The following is a 24,686-nucleotide window of genomic DNA, read 5'->3' on the forward strand; positions in this document are numbered from 1 at the left end:
GACTGGCAGGAAAAGGTGGGAACAGCACATTCAGGGAGAAGGCTCAGAGCCTCACAGGATTTCCTGCCCAGGCTGGAAAAAGATCCTCAGATCTCAGCCTCTGGGAGTACTAGGATGATGGGGACAAGCCACCAGTGCCCAGCATTGTATAATGCCTTTTAGAATGGCTCCAAGAACGTAGCAACATTGGGCACACATGCATTTCCTCCAGAGACAAGAGGAGGTCCAGAAAATGGTGAGCAGAAATAATCAGAGAATCTAGGAGAAAGGGAGCGAGGCACAGATCCAAGACAAAGAGGAAAATGCAGAGACGAAGCAGAGAGGGACAGAAAGATGGAGATCAAGGCAGAGGGAAGCAAGATACACAGGCAGAGACTGGGACAAAGAGAGACGCGCTCCAACCAAATGGGGGGTACAGATGGGACCAGAGACCCCACAGGAGGGCGGGAGAGGGATCAGGGGAGCCTAAAGTTCTGAAGAACTGCCGTTCAGGAAAGGACAAAGGGAGCCATGGGCCTAGCCTCCCACCGCCCTTCCTGGAAGAGGAGTTGAGAAACAGAGACAAGGACAGCACAGGACCAACCCTGTGAACAGAGCTCCATTGTGCCACCCTTTCCCCGTTGCCCACCCAGCCTGGGGCAGGGCACAGCTCACACCCTCCTGGGGACAGGGAGGTCATCGCACCCACAGAGGGACAGGCAGGTGAGTCACCCTGATGGCCTGAACCTGAGTGGTTGGTTCCAGTGCCCCATCACCCCGGGCAGCTGGAGGGCTGCTGCTCCTGAGCACTCCTGGATGGGAGATGGAAGTCATGGAGGCTAGGAGCAGAGGTGGGGGCCAGGGAGCTAGTCTCTGCCTCACAATTTGCATTTGATCCTCAAGGAAGCATCTGTCTCTACCACTTAAAAACCTAACATGAAGAACTAGCTCCAGCTCCCTTCCTTCAGTCTGAGCAATCCAGACCTCAGCCTCTTCCCTCAGACACCAGGGTCCAGGCCTCAGCCTTCTCCCTCAGACACAGGGATCTAGACCCAAGCCTCCTCTCTCAGACTGAGGGAACCAGATCCCAGCCTCTTCCTCAGGACCCAGGGCGGGTCAGACTCCAACCTCTTCCCTCAGACACAGGGGTTCATGCCCAGCCTCCTCCCTTAGACCCAAGGGTCCAGGCCCCAGCCTCCTCCCTCAGACACAGGGGTCCAGGGCCAAGCCTCCTCCCTCAGACCCAGGGTCCAGACCCAGCTTCCTCCCTCAGACCCAAGGGTTCAGGCCCAGCCTCCTCCCTCAGACCCAAGGGTCCAGGCCCTAGCCTCCTCCCTCAGACACAGGGGTCCAGGGCCAACCCTCCTCCCTCAGACCCAGGGTCCAGACCCAGCTTCCTCCCTCAGACCCAAGGGTTCAGGCCCAGCCTCCTCCCTCAGACCCAGGTGTAACAAGGCTGGCTGCCTCCTTCCTGGAACTGAATTAGGGGTCAGGTATAGCAAGGCTGGCTGCCTCCTTCCTGGAACTGAATTCGGGGTCACGGGTAGCTGCTGTGGGGGCAGAAGGAATGTAGGCAGTCTTCTCAGAAAGAAAAGGGAGAGGCTAACCTAGGGGCTACTGGGGTATAAAGGAAGAGCAGGGAAGTGGAGGCCCAGGGACGAGAGTCTGGGAGGCCGGGCGCCAGGCAGTAACCTGTAACCTGTGACCTGCAGCTCTGTGCTGTCCCTCTCCCACTCGCAGCCCCCCCACTCCCGACTTACTCTCTGTCCCCTGTCTACAGGTCAGGAGATGCTGTTCTTCTCCAGCCCAAGAACTCCAGAAGGTAAGACAAAGAACATGTGCATACACACACACACAGCCTGCAGGTAAGACAAGGAACACACACACGTGCACACACTCACTCACAGCCTGCAGGTAAGACAAGGTACATGCACACACACACACACACACACACACAGCCTGCAGGTAAGACAAGGAACACACACACACACACACAGAGCCTGCAGGTAAGACAAGGTACATGCACACACACACACACACACAGAGCCTGCAGGTAAGACAAGGAACACACACACACAGAGCCTGCAGGTAAGACAAGGTACATGCACACACACACACACACACACACACACACACACACACACACATAGAGCCTGCAGGTAAGACAAGGAACACACACACACAGAGCCTGCAGGTAAGACAAGGTACATGCACACACACACACACACACACACACAGAGCCTGCAGGTAAGACAAGGTACATGCACACACACACACACACACACACACACACACACACACTCACAGCCTGCAGGTAAGACAAGGAATACACACACACTCAGAGCCTGCAGGTAAGACAAGGTACATGCACACACACACACACACACACACACACACACACACACACAGAGCCTGCAGGTAAGACAAGGAACACACACACACACACACACACACACAGAGCCTGCAGGTAAGACAAGGTACATGCACATACACACACACACACACACAGCCTGCAGGTAAGACAAGGTACATGCACACACACACACACACACACACACAGCTTGTAGTTAAGACAAGGAGCATGCAGACATACACACACACACACATACACGCACAGTCTTCAGGTAAGACAAGGAGCATTCACACACACACACACACACACACACACACACACAGCCTGCAAGGGTGGGTGCAGAGCCAAGGCATGGAGAAAAGTGTCCCACCGAAGACTGGGTGCTGGTGTTCACACCTGTCATCCTAGCTACTCAGGAGGCTGAGATCTGAGGACTGTGGTTCAAAGCCAACCAGGGCAGGGAAGTCTGTGAGACTCTAATCTCCAATGAACCACCAGAAAACCAAAGTAGAGCTGTGGCTCAAGTGGTAGAGCGCTCACCTTGAGTGAAAAAGCTAAGGGGCAACGCCCAGGCCCTGTGTTCAGCCCTAGGACAGGTGTGCACACATTCCACAGATAGGAAGATAGGAGATCCCTAGGCTGATTCCTAGTTGCTGGGAAAGGAAGAGAAGCAAGATTTGAGGAAGCAGAAAGGAGAAGTCACTAAGTCTTACTGGGAGTCAGTGAGTGGGTCCCAGGGGTTCTCTGGGCTCTTTCCTTCACAGATTTCTCATCTGGAGGACAAGGGAAGGAGGTGAGGGGCACAAGAAATCAGGAAAGGGCAGAGGTCAAGGGCAGTGGAGCAGGGCCAGTCAGGGAGGACAGGGAGGGTGAGGAGGGACAGGGCAGGGCGGAGCTTCCAGTGGAGGCTGTGTCTCTGACTAATAGCACATTTGCCTCCCTCCCTCCCCCAGGATTCACCATGAGGACACTGAGCCTGTGGTTACTTCTCCTTGCTTCAGGTGAGGATGAAAGTAGAGGGGGCCAGGCATGATCTCGTGATGGGGGAGGGGTAATGTGCTTGGAGAGGGAGTTGAAGATGGGGGGCGGGGCTTAGGAAGGAAGCGAATCTGAGCTTGGGGATAAGAGTTTAGCCACTGGTGACTCACCCCTGTCATCATAGCTACTGGGGAGGATCTGGGGATCTTAATTCAAAGCCAGCCCAGGCTGGAACGTCTGTGAGACTCTTATCTCCAATTAACCACCAAAAAGCTGGAGGTAGAGGTGTGGCTCAACTGGTAGAGCGCTACCCTTGATCACCAAAGCTAAGGGACAGCACCCAGGCCCTGAGTTCAAGCCCCAGTCCTGGCACAAAAATAAATAAAAACCTCTTTTTTTGTTGTTTTGAAAGAGTATCAGATGAGGGCTGGGAAGGTAGCCCAGTGGTCAAGTGCTTGCCTTGCATGCATGAGGCCCTGGGTTCAATTCCTCAGCATCACATAAGCAGAAAAAGCCAAATGTGGTGCGGTGGCTCAAGTGGTAGAGTGCTAGCCTGGAGCTGAAGAGCTGAGGGACAGCGCCCAGGCCCAGAGTTCAAGCCCCACAACCGATAAAAAGTAAAAATGAGTATCGGATGAGTTTAGCTGTCAGGGTGGGAGGAACAGAGGTGAGGAAGTGGAAGGCGGGAGGAAGGCTGGGGGATGACTGGATGACCAGGATGATGAGCCTGGTTCAGTGTGTGACAGGCCTGGGAAAGGAGCCTTGTCGGGGGCTGTCCCAATGGATGGGCCTGGATCTCCGGGCCCTCTGTGACCCAGTGCCCCTGTCCCTCAGCCTGAGCAGAGGAGCAGGACAAAGTGGTGCATGGCAGTCCCTACCACCCAGACGCCTACCCCCTCCAGGCTGCACTCTTCACCTCTGGCCACTTGTTCTGCGGTGGGGTCCTGGTGGACCGGCAGTGGGTGCTCACAGCCGCCCACTGCAAAAAACCGTGAGTAGCTGCCTCAGATGGGGGGGTTGGGGGAGGACAAGGAAGCCCTGGAGGGGGTTCAGGCAGAGAGAAGCCCCCAGCTGGCTTCAAACCTTGATCCCCAGCTCTCTCAGCCCCTGGAGTAGCTGGGATTACAGATGTGAGCCAACAGGGGTGCACTACCTGTTCTCTTTTCCTTTTTCTTTGTTCTGAAACAGAGTCTCTCTGTGTGGCCCATTCTGGCCTGAAACTCACAATCCTCCTGCCTCTCCCTCCTGAGTGCTGTGATTTACTTGTCCCACCAAGCTTAGTCTTTCCTTTCTGACCCAATGTACCACCCCCCCCCCCCCACACACACACCTCCTTCTCCCTCCTTCTGACCTCTCCTCATCTCTTCTCTTTTTTCCTCCCTCCTTTTTTCCCTTCCTTCCCAACTCTTTCCTTCCTTCTTACCCAATGCTCTCTCTTTCTCCCTCTCCCTCTTTCCCTCCTTCCTTCCTTCCTTCCCCCCCCTCTCTCTCTCTGTCTCTTCCCCCCTCGGTCTAGATGGGCAAGTACTCTATCACTAGAGCCACAGATCAGCATTTCCACTCTGCAGCTGGTGGGGTCTGTGGAAGCAAACCCGGGGGGCGGGGAGTGCTGACTGGCCACCCCAGGCAGCGGGGAGGAGGAAGGGCAATTCTGGAGAAGTCTGGAGGATGGAACCACCCTGCACTGGGGAAGCAGGCAGGTGATTCCGGGCCCTGTCGAAGCCTCAGCCACAGCCCCAGAGCTCCAGGTGAGACTCGGACCCCTTTGCAGGCAACTGCAGGTCTACCTGGGGAAGCAACCTCCATCACCAGGAGAGCTCCTAGGAGGAGTTCACTGTGGTCTGCAAGGTCATCCACCCCAACTACCGCCCCAGGACCCGTGACAACGACCTCATGCTGCTGCATCTGGCTCGGCCCGTGAAGACCTCTCATCGGATACAGCCACTGCCAATGGAGACCAACTGCTCGGCCCATAAGTCCCACTGCCAAACCCTGGGCTGGGACAAGACAGAAGAGAGTCAGTAAGGGGATTGGGGGGGGGGGGGGGATTGGGGGAGGGCCCGAGGAAAGGGCCAAAAGGAACACGGAACAGCAGGTAGTGGGCTATGAGAGGGAACGTTAACAATGAATGGCAGGACCCAGGGACCCATGTATTCATGGGCAGAAGGTCCACAGGAGAGAGAAGGTTGAGAATTTGGGGGGCGATGAGTGTTCAGCCAATGGAGAAAGCAAACAGGGCAATGAAGAGCAGAGAAGGATGTGCCATAAAATGCTGGGCCCAGAGCCTGGTGCTGTGGTTCACACCTGTAATCCCAGCTACTAGGGAGGCTGAGTTCTGAGGATGGTAGTTTGAAGCCAGTCCAAACAGAAAAGTCCCATGAGATTCGTATCTCCTAGTAATCAGAAAAAGCCAAAAGTGAAGTTGTGGTTCAAAGTGGTAGGACACTAACTAACCTCAGGGACAGTGCCCAGGTCCTGAGTTCAAGCCTCAGCACTGACACAAAAATAAAATTAAAAGGGAAAAAAAAGGATGCCCTGATGAGAAAAAAAAATTGAAGGAAGGAAGAAGTAACTGGAGGACATCAGTGTACAAGGCAACCAAAGGAAGCACATCAACTGAGAGAGAAAATAGTACAGAAAGTGTGCAGGGGACAAGGCCAGCAATCAGGGCGTTGGGGGGGGGGGGGCCAGAGGTGATTGGCCAGCTCTATCTCAAAAACAAACAAAACATAAATTAATGGGAAAGAGCCAATAGTCATGAGGAGTCACTAGAGGAGAAACTAGGGAAGAGACAATTCCAATAGATGAGCAGGACCCACTGAAGGTGAATGAAGAGATTAATAATAATAATATAAGCTGAGCACCGGTGGCTCCCTCCTGTCATCCCAGCTACTCAGGAAGCTGAGATCTGAGGATCGCAGTTCAAAGCCAGCCAGGGCAGGAAAGTCCGTGAGACTCTTATCTCCAATAAACCACTAGAAAACCGGAAGTGGTGCTGTGGTTCAAGAAGTAGAATGCTCCCTTGAGCTAAAGAGCCCAGGACAGTGCCCAGGCCCAGAGTTCAAACCCTATAACCAACCAAAAGCAAATAATAATAATATAGACAACTGGATTTAAAAAAAAAAAATAGTAAATGAGAGCCAATAAAGAAGAGCGGGGTCAATAGGAAAAGACCAATAGGGGAGATGGACTGTTAGCTGAAGGGCCAATAGGAAAGGAGAGCGGGTCCATGAGAGGAAAGATTGATAGCGAAAGGGACCAATCAGAAAGCTGTGACCATAGAAATGGGGTGGGGGGGGGGGGTCTAAGCATGAGAGGCAGAGGGGACCAATGGGAAATAAGGACAATTGAGGGGTGGGAGCAGAATGGTTGGGGAGGTCTGGGAAGGGCGGGGCCTGCTGAGTCTGACCCACCTCTTTCCCAGCAGGTGTTTTTCCTGACACCATTAACTGTGCTGAAGTCCACCTGGTGCCAAAGGCAGACTGTGAGGGAGCCTACCCCGGCCAGATCACCCGGACCATGGTGTGTGCCAGCAACGACCAGGAAGGAGCAGATTCCTGCCAGGTGAACCAACCCAGACCTGCTGGCCAGGCAGCCAAGGACACCCTGCTAGAGACAGGCAGGGAGAGACAGGGAGAGACGCAGACCGAAACAGCTGCACAGAGATGGAAACACCAGGGCAGCGGCGGGAAAGGGGGAGAAGACTCCACGCCACAGGAAGAGACACAGCAAGGGATAGGCAGAGATAGACCGCCAAGAGAGACAGAAGGCAGAGACCAAGAGCCAGAGAGATCCAGAATGGTGACAGGGGCTGTGCTAGCCAACTATTCCCCTCCTCCTCCTCTTCCCCCTTTTCCTTCTCCTCCGCTTTCTTCCTTTCCTTCTTCCTTCCTTTACGTCTTTCTTTCTTCCTTCTCTTTTTTCCTCCTTCCTTCCTTCCTTTCTTTCTTTCCTTCTTCCTTCCTTCTCTCTTTTTTTCTTTCCTCCTTCCTTCTCCCCTCCCTCCCTCCATCCCTCCCTCCCTCACTTCCCCTTCCTTCCTTTCTTTCCTTCTTTCTTTTTTTTTTTCTTTTTTGTCGGTCATGGGCCCTGAACTCTGGGCCTGGGCGCTGTCCCTCAGCTCTTCAGCTCAAGGCTAGAGCTCTACCACTTGAGCCACAGCGCCACTTCCAGCTTTTTCTGCTTATGTGGTGCTCAGGAATCGAACCCAGGGCCTCATGCATGCAAGGCAAGCGCTCTACCACTGAGCCACCTTCCCAGCCCTTTCCTTCTGTCTTTCTTTCCTTCTTCCTTCCTTTTTCCTTCCTTCCTTTATTTCTTTCTTTCCTTCTTTTTTCTTTCTTCCTTTCTTTCTTCCTTCCTTCCTTCCTTCCTTCTTTCTTTCATTTGTGATACTGGGATTTAAACTCAAGGCCTTGAACTTGCTTAACAGGCACTTTTCCACTTGAGCTATAACACCCCTCCCTCCCTCTCTGCCTCCTTCCCGCCCTCCCTTCTTTCCTTCCTTGTAGATAAGGTCTCTCCCTTTCTCCCTGAGGTCAACCTTGGGTCAACAGTCTCCTCTCTGTGCCTCCCCTGTATGGCTGTCTTTCACGGTCACATCCAGCTTGCTCTGTGGAGATGGGAAATCTTGCTCAATCCCCCCTCTCCACCCTGGCTGGCCTAGAACCTCGATCCCCTCCACAGTCCTGCCTCCTGCGTGTGTGGCATGGCCAGGGTTTCTCTTCCAGGAGTCAGGCTACGAGTACAGCACACTGCGGTCACCCTTCCATCGTTCTTCCCCCACCCCCACCCCCGTTTTTCAGCCACTCTCCCCCTCCCTCCGGCTTCTAAATCACACTCACTCCCTCTTTCTGACAGGGTGATTCCGAGGGCCCCCTGATATGTGACAACCATCTCCGGGGCATTATGGCTTGGGGTGATTTCCCCCAGCGGATCCAAGAACAAACCAGGAGTCTACACCAACATCTGCATGCTTCTCCAATGGGTGAAGAACGTCATTCGCCAGGATGGCTCTGGCCTGTGACAACCCAGGCTTGACTTCCAACTCCACCGGCTGGCCCCACGCTTGACCTCTGACCCCACCTGCTGGCCCCATGCTTGACCTCCAACTCCACCAGCTGGCCCCACTCTTGACTCCCAACCGCACTGTCTAGATCCTCAATATTCCCATCCCAGCCCCTGCTGAGATCTGGCCCCGCATGTTTAATAAAGATGCAAGACCACAGACTCTGCCTGATCCCTTGGGGATGAACTCCCTCGGTCAACAGCTCCTGCCTGAGACATTAGGGCAATTGAGGCAAGAAATGCATGGGCTAGTGCACCCCATGTGCTTACAGACACCACTGTACCATGTGGATTTGTCACTAATAGAAGCTCTTTGTGCTGGGTGCCGGTGGCTTGTGCCTGTGGCTTACGCCTGTCACCCTAGCTCCTCAGGAGGCTGAGATCTGAGGATCGTGGTTCAAAGCCAGCCCAGGCAGGAACGTCTGTGAGACTCTTATCTCCAGTGAACCACCAGAAAACTAGAAGTAGAGCTATGGCTTAAAGTGCTTGCCTTGAGCAAAATTGCTCAGGGACCACCGCTTAGGCCCTGAATTCAAGCCCCAGGACAGGGGGACAAAAGGGGGGGGCAGGTTGTGTCTGTTCTGAGACTTGAACTTAGGGCCTGGGTGCTGTCCCTCAGATTTTTCACTCAAGGCTGGCTCTCTATCACTTGAGCCACAGCTCCACTTCGAGCTTCTTGGTGGTTAATTGTAGGTTCGAGTCTGTCCAAGCTGGCTTGGAACCATGATCTTCAGATCTCAGCACTCTGAGTAGCGAGGGTGATAGGTGTGAGCCACCAAACACCTGGTAGTTTCCCATTTCTCTTCTGCCCCTTACCGCCCCCATTGGATTGCCACTTGCCCCAGGAAGATGCCTGGACCACTCTATCTCATGCTAGTCCCCGGGGATGGTTTTCCCATCGGCTTTTTAGCAGGAAAAGCAGGGAGGAGAGCGGGTCTAGAGACGGTTGCATAGGGGTGGTGGTGAAGAGAGACAGGATGGGAGGAGACAGCAGGAGGCTGACTCTGGAAGTCTGGACTTTGTCCTGAAGGCCCCAGACAGCTGTAGAAGGGTTGGGAGTGTGGGCAGCAGAATGGACGGGAGGGGAGAGAACGGAGCTGAGGGTCAGCGTGTGGAGTCATGGTGCAGGGAGAGAAGATGGGCTGAGCCGGGGCTGGAGAAAGGTAATGGGGTAGAAGACCTCCGCACAGAGCTGAAGGCATTCCTAATAGAGGGAAGACAGGGTCAGGGAACCCCAGGGGACATCCTGGATCCCAAGGCACAGGTGATGTGGCTGGAACTGTAGGTCACCAGGAGGAAAAGATCATGACCCTAGGGCTCGGAGGGAAAGAAGGACACCTGGGTACTGGACAAGCCTAAAGACCTCCGGGTGAGGAACCAAAGAAGCCAGGCATGGTGCATCTATGGCAGTCTCAACTACCTGGGAGGCAGAGACAGGGAAGATCTGGAGTTCAAAACCAGCCAAGTTAGAAAGACCCTGTCATACAAACAAAACACCACAGAAGGGATAGGGTGTGGCCCAAACAGGCCCAAACTGGTTTTGGGCATTTGGAATATTTCCTCTCCTTGGGGATTCAAACCAGTCTTGGGGTTCTGAGCCCCCAACTGGCACCCCGTTCCTGCCCTTGGGGAAAAGGGACCCAACTTGGACATAAGCTTCACATCTGTCACCTTACCCATGCCAGAGCTGTGTCTGGCACACAACACACAAATGTTTGGCTCTACTTGCTAGCAAGGACAGAGATCAGGACAAAGAGTTAGGATGGGAGGGAGAAGAACAGAGGTCAGGTGAGGCGGCCCAAACAGCCACCTCTGGGAGGGCCCAGCCACCCTTCAGGATCCCCACCCAGTGTCCCATTTCCCAAGGGGCCAGGAGCTGCCGCCCCCTGTTCTGGCTTTCAGCCTCTTCTTTTATCAACAGGTAGCCCTGCCCAGCTCCGGCACCCACGCTCGGCTATGCCTGCCCAGCCAAAGGACGTGCCGGGGCCTGGCCTGAGTCTCTGCCGCCTTCTGCCCGGTGGTCTGGGCTCAGGTGAGGGGCAGGGGCTAGGGAGGTGGTGGTGAATGGTTTCTCTGTAAATGGCCAGGGAGACAGGAAGATGCAGAGACAGGGTGGGGTGGGGGGAGAAGAGGAGGAGGAGGAAGAGGAAGCAACAGATGGAAAGGGTCTTGACAGAGGGTTGCACACTCACAAAAGGGATCAAGGACAGTCTCAGGGATGATGGATTTGTTTGCCGTCTGGGTTGTAGTGATGGTTTGGGGTGTGTGTGTGTGTGTTTGTGTGTGTGTGTGTGTGTGTGTGTGTGTGTGTGTGTAAACTCACATGGTTATACGGTTCACAAGGCAGATAGAGTGACAAAATGCTTGAGAAATCAGGGGAGGTGGATCTGACTGAACTGCCACGAAAGGTTCACAAAGACAGACAGACAGCAAGACACTGAGACCCAGAAAGACTGACGGGGGGGGGGGGGGGCATGTACAGAGACAGAGAGATCTGAACCCCCAGAGACGAGACTGAGATGGGCAGAGACAGGCTTGGGAAAGACAACCCTCAGATGAGAGGAAGAAGAGTTTCGAAAGCAGACACGAGTCGGAGGGAAGAAGAACATTGAGAGACAGAGAGAGACAGACAGACAGAGACACAGAGAGAGACAGAGACAGACAGAGAGACAGAGACAGACAGAGAGATTGAAGCGGGGAAGGCCCTGGCCTGGGCTGACCTGGGCCTCCCTCCTCCACAACCCAGGGAGGAAGTGAAGGAGGGAGGGCGTGGCACCTGCTCCGGAGAGGGTGGGTGGGGGTACTCTGGGGTGGAGGAGAGGGGAGGCAGGAGGAGTGATTGCTAAGGCCAGATGGGAGGCCCTCCCTGCCCGGGAGGGCCCCGGGGGCCTGTGGGTGGTTATAACCCGGCAGGAGCTGCAGCCTGGGAGAGAAGGCTGCAGGAAGGTGTGATGTCGGCAGCTGAGCAGGGAGCCTGACCCACCGCTGCCCTGCCCGGGGACGCTGGGCTGGCGGGTGAGGCCTGCGGAGGGGGGCTGTGGTCCCAGATGGGATGTGCAGGGACCAGGGGGGCCCGCGGGGCTGCCTTCGGCCATCAGCCCCCAGGGCGTCAGCTCAGTACTGCTGGTGGAAATTTGGGATCCTGTCTGTGTGGGAAATGGGGCAGGGAAGGGAGGGGAAGGGTGGGGGGCAAGGGTACTGGGAATCACTCAGCCCTCTCCTTCCCACACCAGGCGCAGAGGTCATGGCTACGGCGGGGTCCTCCCGGATGTGGGTGCTGGGTGTGGTGATCACGGCGCTGGTTCTGGGGGTCACAGGTAACCGCTCCCTCCCACCCTGTGAGTGTACATGGGGGGGTGGGGGTCTCACCCCAGCAGGGGGTGAGTGCGTGCAAGTCTGGGTGGGCTGTGATGCGGGCATGTGTGTGTGTGTGTGTGTGCATGTGTAAGGCACACGCGTGTGGGTGTTTTTTCCCACCTTGAGGGGCACCAACCCTCGGCGTCCATGTGTGTGACTGTGTGACACAGGGTATGTGTTTCAGAGTGTGTATCTCGGCCACTCTGTGGCTCCACATCTATGGTGCTAGTGTGGTACAGTCTGTAGCCAGGCTGGCCACGTGGCCTCACGCGGGGCTGCTGCTGTCCGGGGTGTCTGGGGCTCCAGCCTTCTCCGGGGCGTCTCTGTGCGCCCTGCCTGGGCGTGGTGCGTGGATATGGGTGCTAGTGCCAGGGAGATGCTGTCTGTCTGTGCGTGGCTGTGGCAGGACCAAGCTTCGTGGAGGGCTGACCATGTGTCTGTGCCCGGGGTGGTGGGTGTGGAGGGCTGCTGCCAAGTGAACGCCCAGCTCTGGACCCAGACCATCATGTCCTCAAGTCAGGGCGTCTGTATGCAGGATTCCTACCCCCTCGACCCCACAAGATCAAGGCCTTGTCCCTGCCCAGCTGATCACGACAGGCTCTGCTCTCTCCATCCACTTTCAAAACCAAGTCCCATCTCCACAACCCCTGCAGCCCTGACCCCTGCATCCTGGACCTCAGGGTGTCCCAGGGCCTCTGTACCCAGCTTTACCCTTCCCGGGCTCCCCTATCCCCCCACTGAGCTCTAACCCAGCCCAGGAACCCTTAAGGTCCAGCCAAGGCCCAGGACCCCCCCTTCCCTTGGAGCCTGGTCCCGCCCCTCATCATCAGTGGCAGAAAGTCTGGCCAGACACGTGTGATCAGTCCCACTTCCCGGTGCATAGGCCCCGCCCCAAGTGTGAACCCCGCCCACTTTCTCCCCTCCTCCCCACCCCCAGAGCCTGTTCTTACAAACGAGGCTGTCACCTGCAACAACCCCTCTGACAAGGAGACCTCTGGGGACAGCCGCGACGCGGACAGCGGGGCCAGGGACAGCTCCAGATCAGACGGCAGCTCCCGCATCGTGAATGGCTCGGACTGCGAGAAGGACACCCAGCCGTGGCAGGCCGCACTGCTGCTGGGGCCCAACAAGCTGTACTGCGGAGGGGTGCTGGTGGACTCCCAGTGGGTGCTCACGGCCGCCCACTGCCGGAAGCCGTGAGTGACCGGGCCCACGGGGCAGGGGCAGCACAGGGAAATGGGGGGCGGGGGGAGGGAGACCCTGATGGAGGTGAGGTGGCTGCGGGGAGTGGGGGTAAGGATGCATTTATGGAAGGGTTTGGGATGGAGATGGGATTGGGACAGGCCTTACATCGGGGTGGGGTGAGGACAGAAATGGGGTGGGGTGGAGGATGGATGTTGGGAATGGAAGGTGGGAAAGGACTGGAGCTGGCCTGGTATTGAGTTGGCAGTGGCTGGGTTTGGGAAATATGGATGGTTTGGGGTGGCAGGAGGATCGGGGTGAGTTGGGAATTACGGGTTTCTCTGGGACGGAGGCTAGGCAGGGATGAGGATGGGGGTGGGGAGCAGCTGCAGAGCTGGGGGCAGGGCGGGGTTGGGGTTGGGTTAGGGTTGGGGGGAAAGGGTGCTAGAGGAGGGGCTCTAGGTGGGTCGATGAGGAGGTTGACAGCTTCTGGGTGGAAACTCAGGGTTGGGGTGGAGGAATTGGTAGAGAGTTGAGACAGAGACGACAAGGCTCTGTCAAAGCTGGGGTTGGGGCCGAGTTGGGGTCACCCCCGAGGACAGGGAGCCAGGCTGATCATGCCCCATACCCCCTTCGCCCAGGGTTTACCGCGTCCGCCTTGGCCACCATTCCATGTCTCCCGTCTATGAAGCTGGGCAGCAGCTGTTTCAGGGGGCCAAAGCCATCCCCCACCCCGGTTACTCACATCCCGGCCACTCCAACGACCTCATGCTCATCAAACTGAACAAGAAAATCAAGTGCTCGCATTCCGTCAAGCCCATCCGCATCTCCTCCCACTGTCCGTCCGCCGGGACCACGTGCCTGGTGTCCGGCTGGGGGACAATCACCAGTCCCCAGAGTGAGTCCCCAGCTCCCCCGGCTGCCACCCACCCGACCTCACCCTCCACCCGGGCCTCTTATGCACTTCTGTCTCACAGATAGCTTCCCGAAGGTCCTGCAGTGCTTGAACATAACTGTGCTCAGTGAGGACAAGTGTAAGGATGCCTACCCAGGACAGATCGACAAAACCATGTTCTGTGCCGGCGATGAAGCGGGCAGAGACTCGTGCCAGGTGAGGCTGCAAGTGAGCTCCGTTTATCTCACTGACTTCATATTCCCGAGTAGCACCATCCCATAGAAACAGAATGTGAGGGGCTGGGTGTAGTGGCTTAGGCCTGTAATCTCAGTTACTTGGGAGGTAGAGATCACAAGGATTGTGGTTCAAAGCCAGCCCCAGGCCAAAAAGAAAAAAAAATGGTAAGACTTCATGTTAACAAAGTAACTGGGTGTGGTGGTTCATACCTACCATTCCTGCGATGGGGGAGAGCATAGGTAGGAATCCAGGCCAGCCCTCACAAAATCCAAGACCCTATCAGAAAAATAGCCAAAACCATGAAGGCTAGGCTCAAGTGGTAGAGATCCGGCCAAGAAAATGCCAGGCCTGTAGAGTTCAAACTCAGGGTGAGGGTATATATAGTTCCGTGGTGAGGGTATATATATAGTTCAGTGGCAGAGCATCTGCATAGCATATACAAGACCTTGACTCCCAGCACCAGGGAGAAGGGAGAGGAGAGGACAGAGCAGGGGAGAAGAGGAAAGAAGAGAAGGGGAGAGGAGGAGACTCCATGTCTAAGGGGTATTTACCTTCACAAAGCACTCACTACAGTTTTGTCATGGATTTTTTGGTGTTTTGTTTGTTTTTGCCAGTCCTGGGGCTTGAACTTAGGGCTTGGGCGCTGTCCCTGAGCTTCTTTTGCGCAAGGCTAGCACTCTACCACTTGAGTCACAACACCACTTCCGGCTGAGGAATTGGACCCCGGGCTTCATGCATGCTAGGCAAGCACTCTACCACTAAGCCCCATTCCCAGCCCTTACCTGTGTATTTTGAAAAGGCAGAAATAGAAGGGTCAAGATCTAAGGCCAAAAGTGGGAGACCCTATCTAATTAAACCAAAAAGGGTTTGGCATGAGGCAAGTGGGCGTGGCCATGGTGGGTGTGATCATGGTGGATTTGACCAGGGGAGGGACTGTAGTGGGGCGTGACCACTGATGGCGTTGGTGGGTGTGGTCAGGGTGATGCAGTGGGCAGAGGCTGTGGTGGGTGTGGCCAGGAGGTGGCACTGAGTAGGGCATGACTAGGTGGTGGTTTTGGTGGGTGTGGTCAGGATGATGTAGTGGGAGGGGCTTTGTGGGCGTGGCCAGGGCTGTGATGGTGATTTTGGTGGGAATGGTCAGGTTGGTGGTGTGGGCATGGCTTGGGTGGGGCTGCGGTGGGCAGGACCTTGGTGGGCGGGGCTCGGCCCCAGAGGCCAGCCTGCCACCTGCATAGCAAGTGTGGGGGCTCAAGTTTTCTGAGTTTCAACCCCTGAACCTCCCTCCCCACGCAGGAGACAAAGCATCTGGGGTGGAAGGTTAATGTCTGTCTCCCTCTGTCTCTCTTTATCCACGGCTTCATCCTGGCCCTAATGCGCCTTCTGTCCTCTTGTCTGCTGCCCTTGGCCCTTCTCCATCTATGGGATCTCTGGGGGTCTTGGTGTGCCTCCCCTCACTCGCACTGCATCTGGGCCTCTGTCTTGCCCCGCCTTCTCCCTCCCTTTCCCTCTCCTCTTACCCCCCCCTTCCTCTCCCTCCCTCATCCCCCACAGGGTGACTCTGGAGGACCCGTGGTTTGCAATGGTGATCTCCAGGGCCTTGTGTCCTGGGGTGACTTCCCCTGTGCCAAGCCCAACAAGCCTGGCGTTTACACCAATCTCTGCCGATTCAGCAAATGGATAGAGAAAACCATTAAGTCAAACTGATGAGTCACCCCAGAACCTGGCACGCTGGAGCATCTTTCAGAAGCAGAGACCACCCCCCCCTTCCTTCCCAGGCTTCTCTGGGGCCCCTGACTCAGAGCCCTCACCGCCCCTCACATGTATATACACACACAGACACACGGACACACACACACACACACACACACACACACACACAGGGGCCAGGCCCTGTCTCTTGAGCTGGTTGTGACTCAGTCTCCCAATGTGTCTTCCCTCAAGATCAAAGTCCAGTCTTCTCTGCAGCCACGACTCACATTTCTGTCCTTAAAATAAAAGGCCTGAAAAGAAGCAGCTTCTGTGTGTGTGTGTCCTCCTTGATTCTGCCTCCCATGCTGGGTCATTCAGCCCCCAAGAAACCAAGACCAGCCGGGCTGCTCCTCACTCCCTCCACACATAGCTGGCCTCACAGCTGCTTTCCTCTAAGAATAACTCCAGAAAGTGAAAACATTGGAATGAGTAAAATAGACCAAAAAAGTAAAAAACATATTTCTTTTGTCAGTCACGGGGCTTGAACTCAGGGCATGAGTGCTGTCCCTGGGCTCTTTTGCTGAAAGCCAGCACTCTACCAGTTTGAGCTACAACTCCACTTATAGTTTTTGAGTTTTTAATTGGAGATGAAAGTTTCACAGTTTCAAACTGCAATCCTCAGATCTCAGCCTCCTGAGAAACTAAGATGACAAGCATGAGCCACCAGTGCCTGGCCTAAAAAGGAATATTCTTAGGCGTGTTTGACTCCTATTTTCTGCACAAGGAACAGGAAATGTTTCCTTCTCTCTCTTTTTTCTATTTCTCCCTACAGCAACCATGTTTTACTAAAAATAAATCCTTGCTAAAACGTTCACCTTGTAAGATCTTCCTTTTTGGTGAGGCAACCTCCCCTCCCCCCCAAAACAAGCTCCTCCTTAGTGGCTTTCACAAAAGTCCTATGATTCTCTCACAAAGACCTATGATTCTTCATGGAAAATGGGACGCTAAGGTAAACACAAGGAGTCAGGATGATTTCTGCATAAAAATGGGGGAGGGGATCTTATTTGAAAAGTAACTAAAGCAAAAACGATGGAGGAATGGCTCAAGAGATAGACTGCCTACCAAGAAAGACAGAATCCCTGCATGTGGAAGAGGCATACTGGGTCTGCGCACAAAACAGACCTGTGGCATCTGTTGCCATTTGTAAAACTGGTCCATCACAGCCAGGATGACAGGAAAACCCCATCATGCCCAGATTTTTCTGTTGAGATGGGGCTGGACTCAAACTTTGATACTTTCAGTCTCCACCTCCCCAGTAGCAAAGCAATCACTGTAGGGTAAAATCTGTCTGCACTTTCCTCATAGTTTTCTGGGTGGCTAAGAGAAGGGAAAGGTCAGTGCTGGCACCTCTGCCTCTTCTTACATGGAAAATTGATGGTCGAGGGTAGACCAGGCACCTTATGGTGAGTCTAGAAGACAAGGTTGAGCTGAGGTTGCCAGAACACAGCTTCCTTTGATTCAGGGAGAAGAATAAAATCTAGTGTCTAGACAGAGTAGTTGGCTGTCCCTAAGGCTGACTGAAAGAGGCTGGTATGGGAAGGGAAGTTTCTAGAAACCAAACACTGAGCTGAGATCTTGAGTTCTGTTTTCCAGATGAAGATGTGTCTTTTCTGGAGCTAGAGATAGCTCCAGGAGTTGGAAGATAGGGTCTGCTATGGAGGGCAGGTAGGATGGTGATCAGCCTGCACCCTGGCACATGTGTGAAGGAGACACACTGGGCCTGTACACTAACACAAGCATGGAAGACACACCCCATGGCAGTACAAGAAAAAAGCTCCCCACCCTCCTAGACACTCACTGAGGCTGCAAAACAAAAACCACATCTAAAGACAACCAGATTTCCAGAGAGAAGGGAGATCTCAGAAGACCCTGCCGGAATGGCATCATTGCTCCCCACTCACTTGGGATGGAAGAGCAGTCCTGCCAGTGGAGGGATGGGGGGATGCCTGGCTCAGTGCCCTCAGATTATCAGGCAGGTGACACTGGTGGACCAAGGCTGAATGAGTGACCTTGAAGTAAAAGATAAACGTTCAGATCTGGGGGAGGATCTGTGAAATAGGAAAGCCTTCTTGCAATGTCAGCAACACTAATCAAGCTGGGCGTGGTGGCTCCAGCCTGTAATCCCAGTTACTTAGGAAGTAGTCACAGAAAGATTATGAGTTGAAAGACAGCTTAGGTAAAGTTAAAAATTAGTGAAACTTGAGCTGGGAATGTGGCTCAGTGGTAGAGTGCTTGCCTAGCATGAATAAAGCCCTGGGTTCCATTCCTCAGTACCACATCAACAGAAAAACCCACAAGTGGTGCCGTGGCTCAAGTGGTAGAACGCTAGCCTTGAGCCAAAGATCTTAGAGACAGTGCCCAGGCCCTGAGTTCAAACCCAAAGACTGGCAAAAAAAAAAAATTAGTGAGACTTTGTTCCAAACACAAAACACAAATGGCAAGAGGGTGGGTGATGGAAGGCTCAAAGGCAAATGTAATTGAGAACATGATCTGTAATACTAAAATAAACAACAAATAAAACCACTGTGAATTAATAAGTAAATAAAAAGAGAGCAGTGCCTTTATCAGAACTGAGATGATGTGTAAGAACAGGCAATTTGCACACAGAACACCAGACGCTAGCTGGCCACTGATGGGGCTCAGTTATGGCCCGGAGAAGCCAGTGAGCCCGGAAGCAGAGAGGGTAGGAGGTCAGGACAAACCGTGAGTTCACGTTTCACTGGGTGGAAGGACAGCTCAGGGATTGAATTAAAGCAGCAAACACACTCCTGGTGACTCAGTGATTCCTTCCCAGGCCAGGAACCAAAAGAGTCTGACACACCTATGAGGGGACACACACCACGACCCTGTGACTCATGAGGCATGCTGAGGTGGACAAAGCCCAGAGACCAGACAGTGATGCAAACACAGCTGGCACAAGCTTACAGCTGTGGCGACCACTGAAATGCAGGACCGGTCTACAGGGAGAAGAGGACAGGTGTGCAGGGAGATAGAGCGCAGATGAGCAGGGAGATGGAGCACAGGGGAGCAGGGAGATGGAACACAGAATAGAAGGGTGATGGAACACAGGGGAGCAGAGAGATGGAGGGCAGGTGAGCAGAGAGATGGAAGGCAGGTGAGCAGAGAGATGGAAGACAGGCGAGCAGAAAGATGGAGCACAAGATGTGCAGCAAGTGGTGAGTTTTATCTCCTGCATTTATGGCCCAGGTGCTGCTACACAGCCTTGGCCATCCTCAGCTTTAACTCACTCTAAGCAACACCAAAGTACAGTAAACACAGGACATGAAACCTCCTCGTGGCCACCATTGCAAGGAAATGAGTATGGACATTTCTCCCATGTGCTGGACAGCATCTGAGCCAGGCTTGAGCCCACAAGGTGGTGCTGTGGGACCCCGGCCTCTGGTCCCCACGAGGTGACTGCAGGACAGCGGCCTGGGGTTCTCTCTGAGTCCCCCAGTGTCCTTGAAAAGGTAGGGCTGCCAGACTACTGTCTCTGGTTCCCCCTGTAAATCCCTCAGTGTCCACAAGGTGTCAGTGCTGGACTACAGCCTCTGGTTCTCCCTACCAGTCCCCCTAGTGTCCATGAGGTGGTACTGCCAGCCTCTGGTTCTCTCCTTGAGAGTCCTCTGAGGTTCATGAGGTGGCCGTCAGACTGCAGCTTTTGATCCTCCCATGTGAGTCCCCCAGTCCCCATGAAGTGGCAGAGTCAGATCACAGCTTCTGGTTCTCTCCTGGTCCTGGTCCACACGAAGTGGCACTGTCATACTGCAGCCTCTGGCTCCCCATGCAAGTCTCCTAGTGTCCACATGATGGTGCTGTTGGACTGCAGCCTCTGGCTCCCCCTGCAAGTCCCCCACCCTGGTGTCCACATGGTGGCACTGTTGGACTGAAGCCTCTGGGTCTCCTCTGCTAGCCCGCTGTGGTCCAGCAGGTGGCACTGTTGGCCCATGAGTATACACACCAACACACACAGACACAGGTTATACATACACACACATATTCACAACTCTCTACTATATAATATTATATGTTATACACACGCATGCCTTTGCTCTGAGCCATTCTCTGCAGACACTTTGGAATCCACTCTGGAATCCAGGCAGATGGATATCGTCTTTATGAGCCAGGGGCTCCTGAGGGACAGCAGAGTGTCTTTGGGTCAGACCTCCCTTGGGGTAGTGATGACTCCTACTAAACAGTGATGATGGTCATAACAGCATTTCTGGAACCTTCTAGAAACAAGGACTGAAATCACCATCCACCAGGACTACTTAATGGCCATGAATCCTTGTCCTTCCTCTCTGTCGATAAAGTCAGGATTCCCTATGCCGCCCCCTCTCCCAGGGCTAGAGGAACCTCAGATTCTCTCTCTAATTCCCTTTCTTTCTCCCTTCTGGAGGGGACCCCGGATTGAGCACCCCAACCTGGGCACACCCCGGGAGGGCATTGTTGTCCCCAGCTTTGTGAGTTATCTACACTAAGTCCTCCCCACCCTGCCCGGTGCCTCCCCTAAAGTCTTCACTGGGCCCCGGCAAGAGGCGGCCAGGATGGCAAGGGCTTGCTGGCCGCTGGCCTGGCCACCATGGGAGCTGGAGGAGGATCTGCTCCTCCAGGTCAGCATGGCCGGCGCTGCTGGGCCCCTTCCACCCCTGCCTCTGGCTGCATCTGCACTGATAACGCTGCTCACCTACCTTGACCTCAAGTTCCACACAGGACACAGCCGGGGCTCAGGCCCAGGCCTGGGGCAGCACCCACACCTCTCCCCCGCCTTCAGCTGCCCAGTCTCCTCTGCAGCACTGGCCCCCACTCATGAGCTCTGCACCCCAACCCGATCACAGTGGGCATCCATCACCCCCACCCACCCTCCTTGGTGCGGTCTGTCGCTCCAGGGAAACAGAGACGCTAAGAGCCAGGGACAGATAGGACCCAAACTCGGACAAGGGGCAGAGGAGACAGACAAGGGCAGAGAGAGAGAGGGAGAGAAAAGAAAGCAGAAATAAAGATGAATAGGGAGAGGAGGAGGAGAGAGAGAGAGGCAGAGAGAGAGAAAGGAAGAGAGGGGGAGAGGGAGAGAGAAAAAGGAGGGAGGGAGGGAGAGGGAGAGGGAGAGAGAGGGAGAGGGAGAGAGAGGGAGAGAGAGAGAGAGAGAGAGATTCAGGCCAGGAACTGCAGAGTGACAGGGAGACCCAGGAAGAGATGGATGGAGAAGAGAGGAGGATGGGGGAAAATGAGAAAGAACCTGAGAATGAATGAGAATGAATGAGGGGAAAGAAGAAAGGGGGGAGGAGGGGGGGGAAGCGAGGAGAAAGAGGAGATGGAGGAGGACTAAGGGAGGAGGAGGGCAAGAGTAGAAGGTGGGGAAGAGGAAAAAGGAGAAGAGCTGGAAGAAGAGGAGGAGGGAGAAGAGGAGAGGAAGAGGAAGAGGAGGAGGAAGGGGAGGAGGAGTTGGGGGGAGGAGGAGGAGGAGGAGGTCTGCAGAGCGTAGGCTGGGCGTGGGCCCAGGCTCTGGCCCCTGCTCGAAGCCCCCCGGGCCCCCTGGTGGCCGGCTGCGGCAGGCCAGCCCAGCGGCGGGGTTTATAAATCCAGCCGCAGCAGACACAGCAGCGGGTTCAGAGCCAGAGGCAGCCGTGAGACGCGCAGGTCCCCACCTCTCGGGGAAGGTGAGTCTGCCACCCCTCGCCCCTGCCCTTGCCCTCACCCTTGGGGCTCGCTCTAGAGGACTGTCCCCAGCTCTTGTCTGGACCTGTGGCGTCTACATCTCCACCTCCCCCCGCAGCCTCCAGTGCCCTGACCAGGGCTCGATCTCACCTCTACCTCTTACTCTGGGAACAGATGGGGAGAGGGAGAGATGCTGTACCGCCTTCCTCCCCTTTCCCCTCCTCTCCCCTGTCTCTCCCCTCTCTCCCTCCACCTTCTCTCTCTCTCTCTTTCTCTCACCCTGCCATTTTCTCTCTTATTTTCTCTCTCCCTCCCTTTCTCTCTCCTTCTCCCTCTCTCATTGTCTTTCCCTCTCTCCCTCCCTCTCTCCCTCCTTCTCTTTCCCCCTCCCATCTGTAGGGGTGGGGGCAATGTAGGCTCCCAACCAACACCCCAAGGGTCACAAGGGGACAGAGAAGGGGGGCAAAGGTCTCCAGGTTCACCCCAGGACCCCGTTCTTATTTCCAGGTTCTGATATGATGGTCACAACGAGAGCTCCCTGGGGCTGGCTTGTGGGGTACCTCGTCTTTGGGGTCACAGGTATGCGTGTGTGGGTGTCTGCCGAGGGTGGCCACACATGTGGTGAGGTGACGGCTGTGTGGTGTTTCTGGGTGACACGGGTTGCATCTCAGCGATCTGGGGACAGGGCCAGCTGAAGGCACCACCAGATGGGGGTCGGGGTTCCAGGGACCGCACCTTGCAGAATCTGTGCCTACTCTCTGGAGAAGAGAGGAGGGACACCCTGCCAGCCCGGTGAGCAGGGCAGGGAGGGTGGGGGTCCTGAGGGCGGGCCCCCTCCAAGCCCAGCCCCTCCTCCTGCGGTGAGCTCATCCTGGCTCCCAGACCTAAGCCCCGCCCCGTTGGGCTTTAACTCTCCCCGAGGGACCTGGCCTGACCCCCAAACCTGTCCCCACCCCTGAACTCTGTCTGGGTTGGTCACATCCCCCAAGCCCGCTCCCCTACTCAGAGGGGCCCTAAACTGTCATCTCCACCCCACACACACTCCTCCCAGACCCCTGGCTCGGCCCCCAAGGCTCTGGTCATCCCACTGCACTCACACAGGGCCCTGAAAGCCCTGGTCCTGCCTCAACCTCCCCAGATGGGGCCCAGCCCCTGCAGCCCTGACCACTGAGACTCCGCCCCTGGAGCCCTGGGCCCGCCTTCTGGGCGGGACTCAGCCTTGGCTCCACCCTGAAAACTTGACCCTGCCCTTGGAGCACTGAGCCTGCCTTCTGGGCGGTCCCCCAGCCCAGCCCTGGCCCCGCCCCCAGATCACAGCCACGCCCCCAGCCCTGACTCCGCCCCCAGGGTCCCTCGCCTCCCACAGCCACAGCCACGGCCAGATCATCAACGGGGAGGACTGCAGCCCCTACTCGCAGCCCTGGCAGGCAGCTCTGTTCGCCGACGACGAATTCTTCTGCTCGGGCGTCCTGGTGCATCCGCAGTGGGTGCTGTCGGCCGCTCACTGCATACAGAGGTGGGGCAGGGAGGGGCCTGCAGGTGTCCTCGGGTGGGACCTACGATCAGGCTCCACCCAGACCCCAGTGGGTGGTTGCCATGGGAACTGAGCCTGGACCAGCAGAACCCAGAGGGAGGCGCCGCCAGACAGACGCTATTGCTTAGGAAACAAGCCCTAAGCAAGACAAAATCCCAGTTTAGGGGCTGGATCAGGTCCCAGGGGCCACCATCCGAGGGCTTCGGGTGCTGGTTGGGGAGCTCTTAGCACAGCATCCAGCTGGGAAGGGGTCTTGGGGTGAAGGACAGGGTGGGGGTGCCAACGCAGCTGCAGAAGCTCTCACCTGACGCTTGGCCCTCAGCTCCTACACCATCGGGCTGGGCCTGCACAATCTGGAGGCCGAACAGGAGCCAGGCAGCAGGAAGCTGCAGGCCTCGCTCTCCATCCAGCACCCTGACTACAACCACCCCTTTCTGGCCAACGACCTGATGCTCATCAAGCTGAACGAATCGGTGGTCGAGTCCCACACTATCCGGAGTATCGCCGTGGCGACTCAGTGCCCCACCCCTGGGGAATCATGCCTGGTCTCCGGCTGGGGTCTGCTGAGGAACGGTGGGTGAGCTGGGGAGTGGGTGATCTGCCCCTCTGGGAGGGGGGGGGCAAATCCCCCCTATCCAGCCAGGAAGGGCCTGACCCCCCAAGCTCTGGGTCCCAGGCAGACTGCCCAGCCGGCTCCAGTGCGTGAACATCTCAGTGGTGTCAGAGGAGCAGTGTAAGGAGGTCTTCTCGCCTGTGTACCACTACAGCATGTTCTGTGCCGGCGGAGGACCAGATGGCAAAGACTCCTGTAACGTGAGAGCCGAGCGAGGAGGGTGGATAAGGGGGTGGATAACGGGGTGGAAGAAACATAGGTAGAAGACACCAGGAGACATGGGTGGGGGGAGGAAGGAGAGGAATACAGAGAGGGGAAGGGAAAGAGACACCGAAATTGAAGGAGACAAACCCAGGGAGAGAGGAGAAGGCCTGAGGTTATATGCAGAGAGAGATGGGACCCAGACAGACAGACAAAGGAGAGACAGAGAGAGAGACCACCCTCAGGGGATCTGCTAGCTGTGAGGGGGCAGGAGCAACACCTGGGACTTCCGAGGGGCGGGTGTGTGGCGCTGGTGTTTTGTTGTGCTGCTTGGTGCTCTGTCTCTGCCTCCCAATGTCATTGGTTCCCCTTTGATTCCACCTGTAGCGCCTGTTCTCTGTGTCTTGAGTTCTGAGACTTTCTTTTATCTCTTTCTCTCTTCCCTCCTTCTTTCACCACAGGGTGACTCTGGGGGCCCCATCGTCTGCAACCAACACTTGCAGGGTCTGGTGTCTTTGGGACTGGACAAGTGCGGCCAGCCCAGTGTACCAAGCGTCTATACCAATCTGTGCAAGTTCACCAACTGGATAACGAAAACCATCCTGACCAGTTAGTCTAACACACCCCGGCCCAAGCCACCCCATGATGGTCCTGCTGAAGAAACCCCACCACCTCTGCCCTCATCCAAGAACCCACATCTTTACCCACTTCCTCAAGGGGAGCCTGGACCTCTTCCCTCAGATCTAGGCCTCTTCCCTCAGACTCAGAAGTCCTTTCCTGTACATACTGCCCCCTAGCGTCCCCGTGTTGACCTGAACTTGCCACTGCAAAGTTGGTTTTTCACTAATGTTTTTGATCCCTTCCCAACAATAACAGAAATAAA

The 24,686-nt window shown here is 55.6% G+C and overlaps 3 protein-coding genes across 3 annotated transcripts; all 3 read left to right on the forward strand.

Moving 5' to 3' along the window:
• Positions 1-3,293: 3,293 nt before the first annotated feature.
• On the forward strand, positions 3,294-8,336 carry Klk6 (kallikrein related peptidase 6). The gene is given in 7 exon segments (XM_042700092.1): positions 3,294-3,333; positions 4,145-4,301; positions 5,082-5,105; positions 5,107-5,327; positions 6,738-6,874; positions 8,171-8,236; positions 8,238-8,336. Coding segments are annotated over 7 exon segments (744 nt in total).
• A 3,279-nt stretch (positions 8,337-11,615) lies between these two features.
• Positions 11,616-15,752, forward strand: Klk5 (kallikrein related peptidase 5). Its single transcript, XM_042700163.1, has 5 exons — positions 11,616-11,694; positions 12,672-12,930; positions 13,558-13,814; positions 13,894-14,027; positions 15,600-15,752. The coding sequence occupies exons 1-5, from the start codon at positions 11,622-11,624 to the stop codon at positions 15,750-15,752; spliced, it is 876 nt and encodes a 291-aa protein (XP_042556097.1). The 5' UTR covers positions 11,616-11,621.
• A 6,218-nt stretch (positions 15,753-21,970) lies between these two features.
• Klk4 (kallikrein related peptidase 4) lies at positions 21,971-24,417 on the forward strand. Its single transcript, XM_042700189.1, has 5 exons — positions 21,971-22,034; positions 22,803-22,971; positions 23,312-23,562; positions 23,666-23,802; positions 24,265-24,417. The coding sequence occupies exons 1-5, from the start codon at positions 21,971-21,973 to the stop codon at positions 24,415-24,417; spliced, it is 774 nt and encodes a 257-aa protein (XP_042556123.1).
• The last annotated feature ends 269 nt before the right edge of the window (positions 24,418-24,686 follow it).

The sequence above is a fragment of the Dipodomys spectabilis genome, unplaced genomic scaffold, assembly GCF_019054845.1.
Source record: "Dipodomys spectabilis isolate Male_0828 unplaced genomic scaffold, ASM1905484v1 ptg000266l, whole genome shotgun sequence".
In the NCBI taxonomy this organism is placed as follows: Eukaryota; Metazoa; Chordata; class Mammalia; order Rodentia; family Heteromyidae; genus Dipodomys; species Dipodomys spectabilis.

Excerpts from the sequence above, each read along its gene's own strand:
- Klk5 (XM_042700163.1), top strand. The coding sequence starts at position 11,622 with ATGGCTACGGCGGGGTCCTCCCGGATGTGGGTGCTGGGTGTGGTGATC. Across the intron at positions 11,695-12,671 it reads GCTGGTTCTGGGGGTCACAG|AGCCTGTTCTTACAAACGAG; the intron begins GTAACCGCTCCC and ends CCCCACCCCCAG. Across the intron at positions 13,815-13,893 it reads GACAATCACCAGTCCCCAGA|ATAGCTTCCCGAAGGTCCTG; the intron begins GTGAGTCCCCAG and ends TCTGTCTCACAG.
- Klk4 (XM_042700189.1), top strand. The coding sequence starts at position 21,971 with ATGATGGTCACAACGAGAGCTCCCTGGGGCTGGCTTGTGGGGTACCTC. Across the intron at positions 23,563-23,665 it reads CTGGGGTCTGCTGAGGAACG|GCAGACTGCCCAGCCGGCTC; the intron begins GTGGGTGAGCTG and ends TCTGGGTCCCAG. Across the intron at positions 23,803-24,264 it reads ATGGCAAAGACTCCTGTAAC|GGTGACTCTGGGGGCCCCAT; the intron begins GTGAGAGCCGAG and ends CTTTCACCACAG.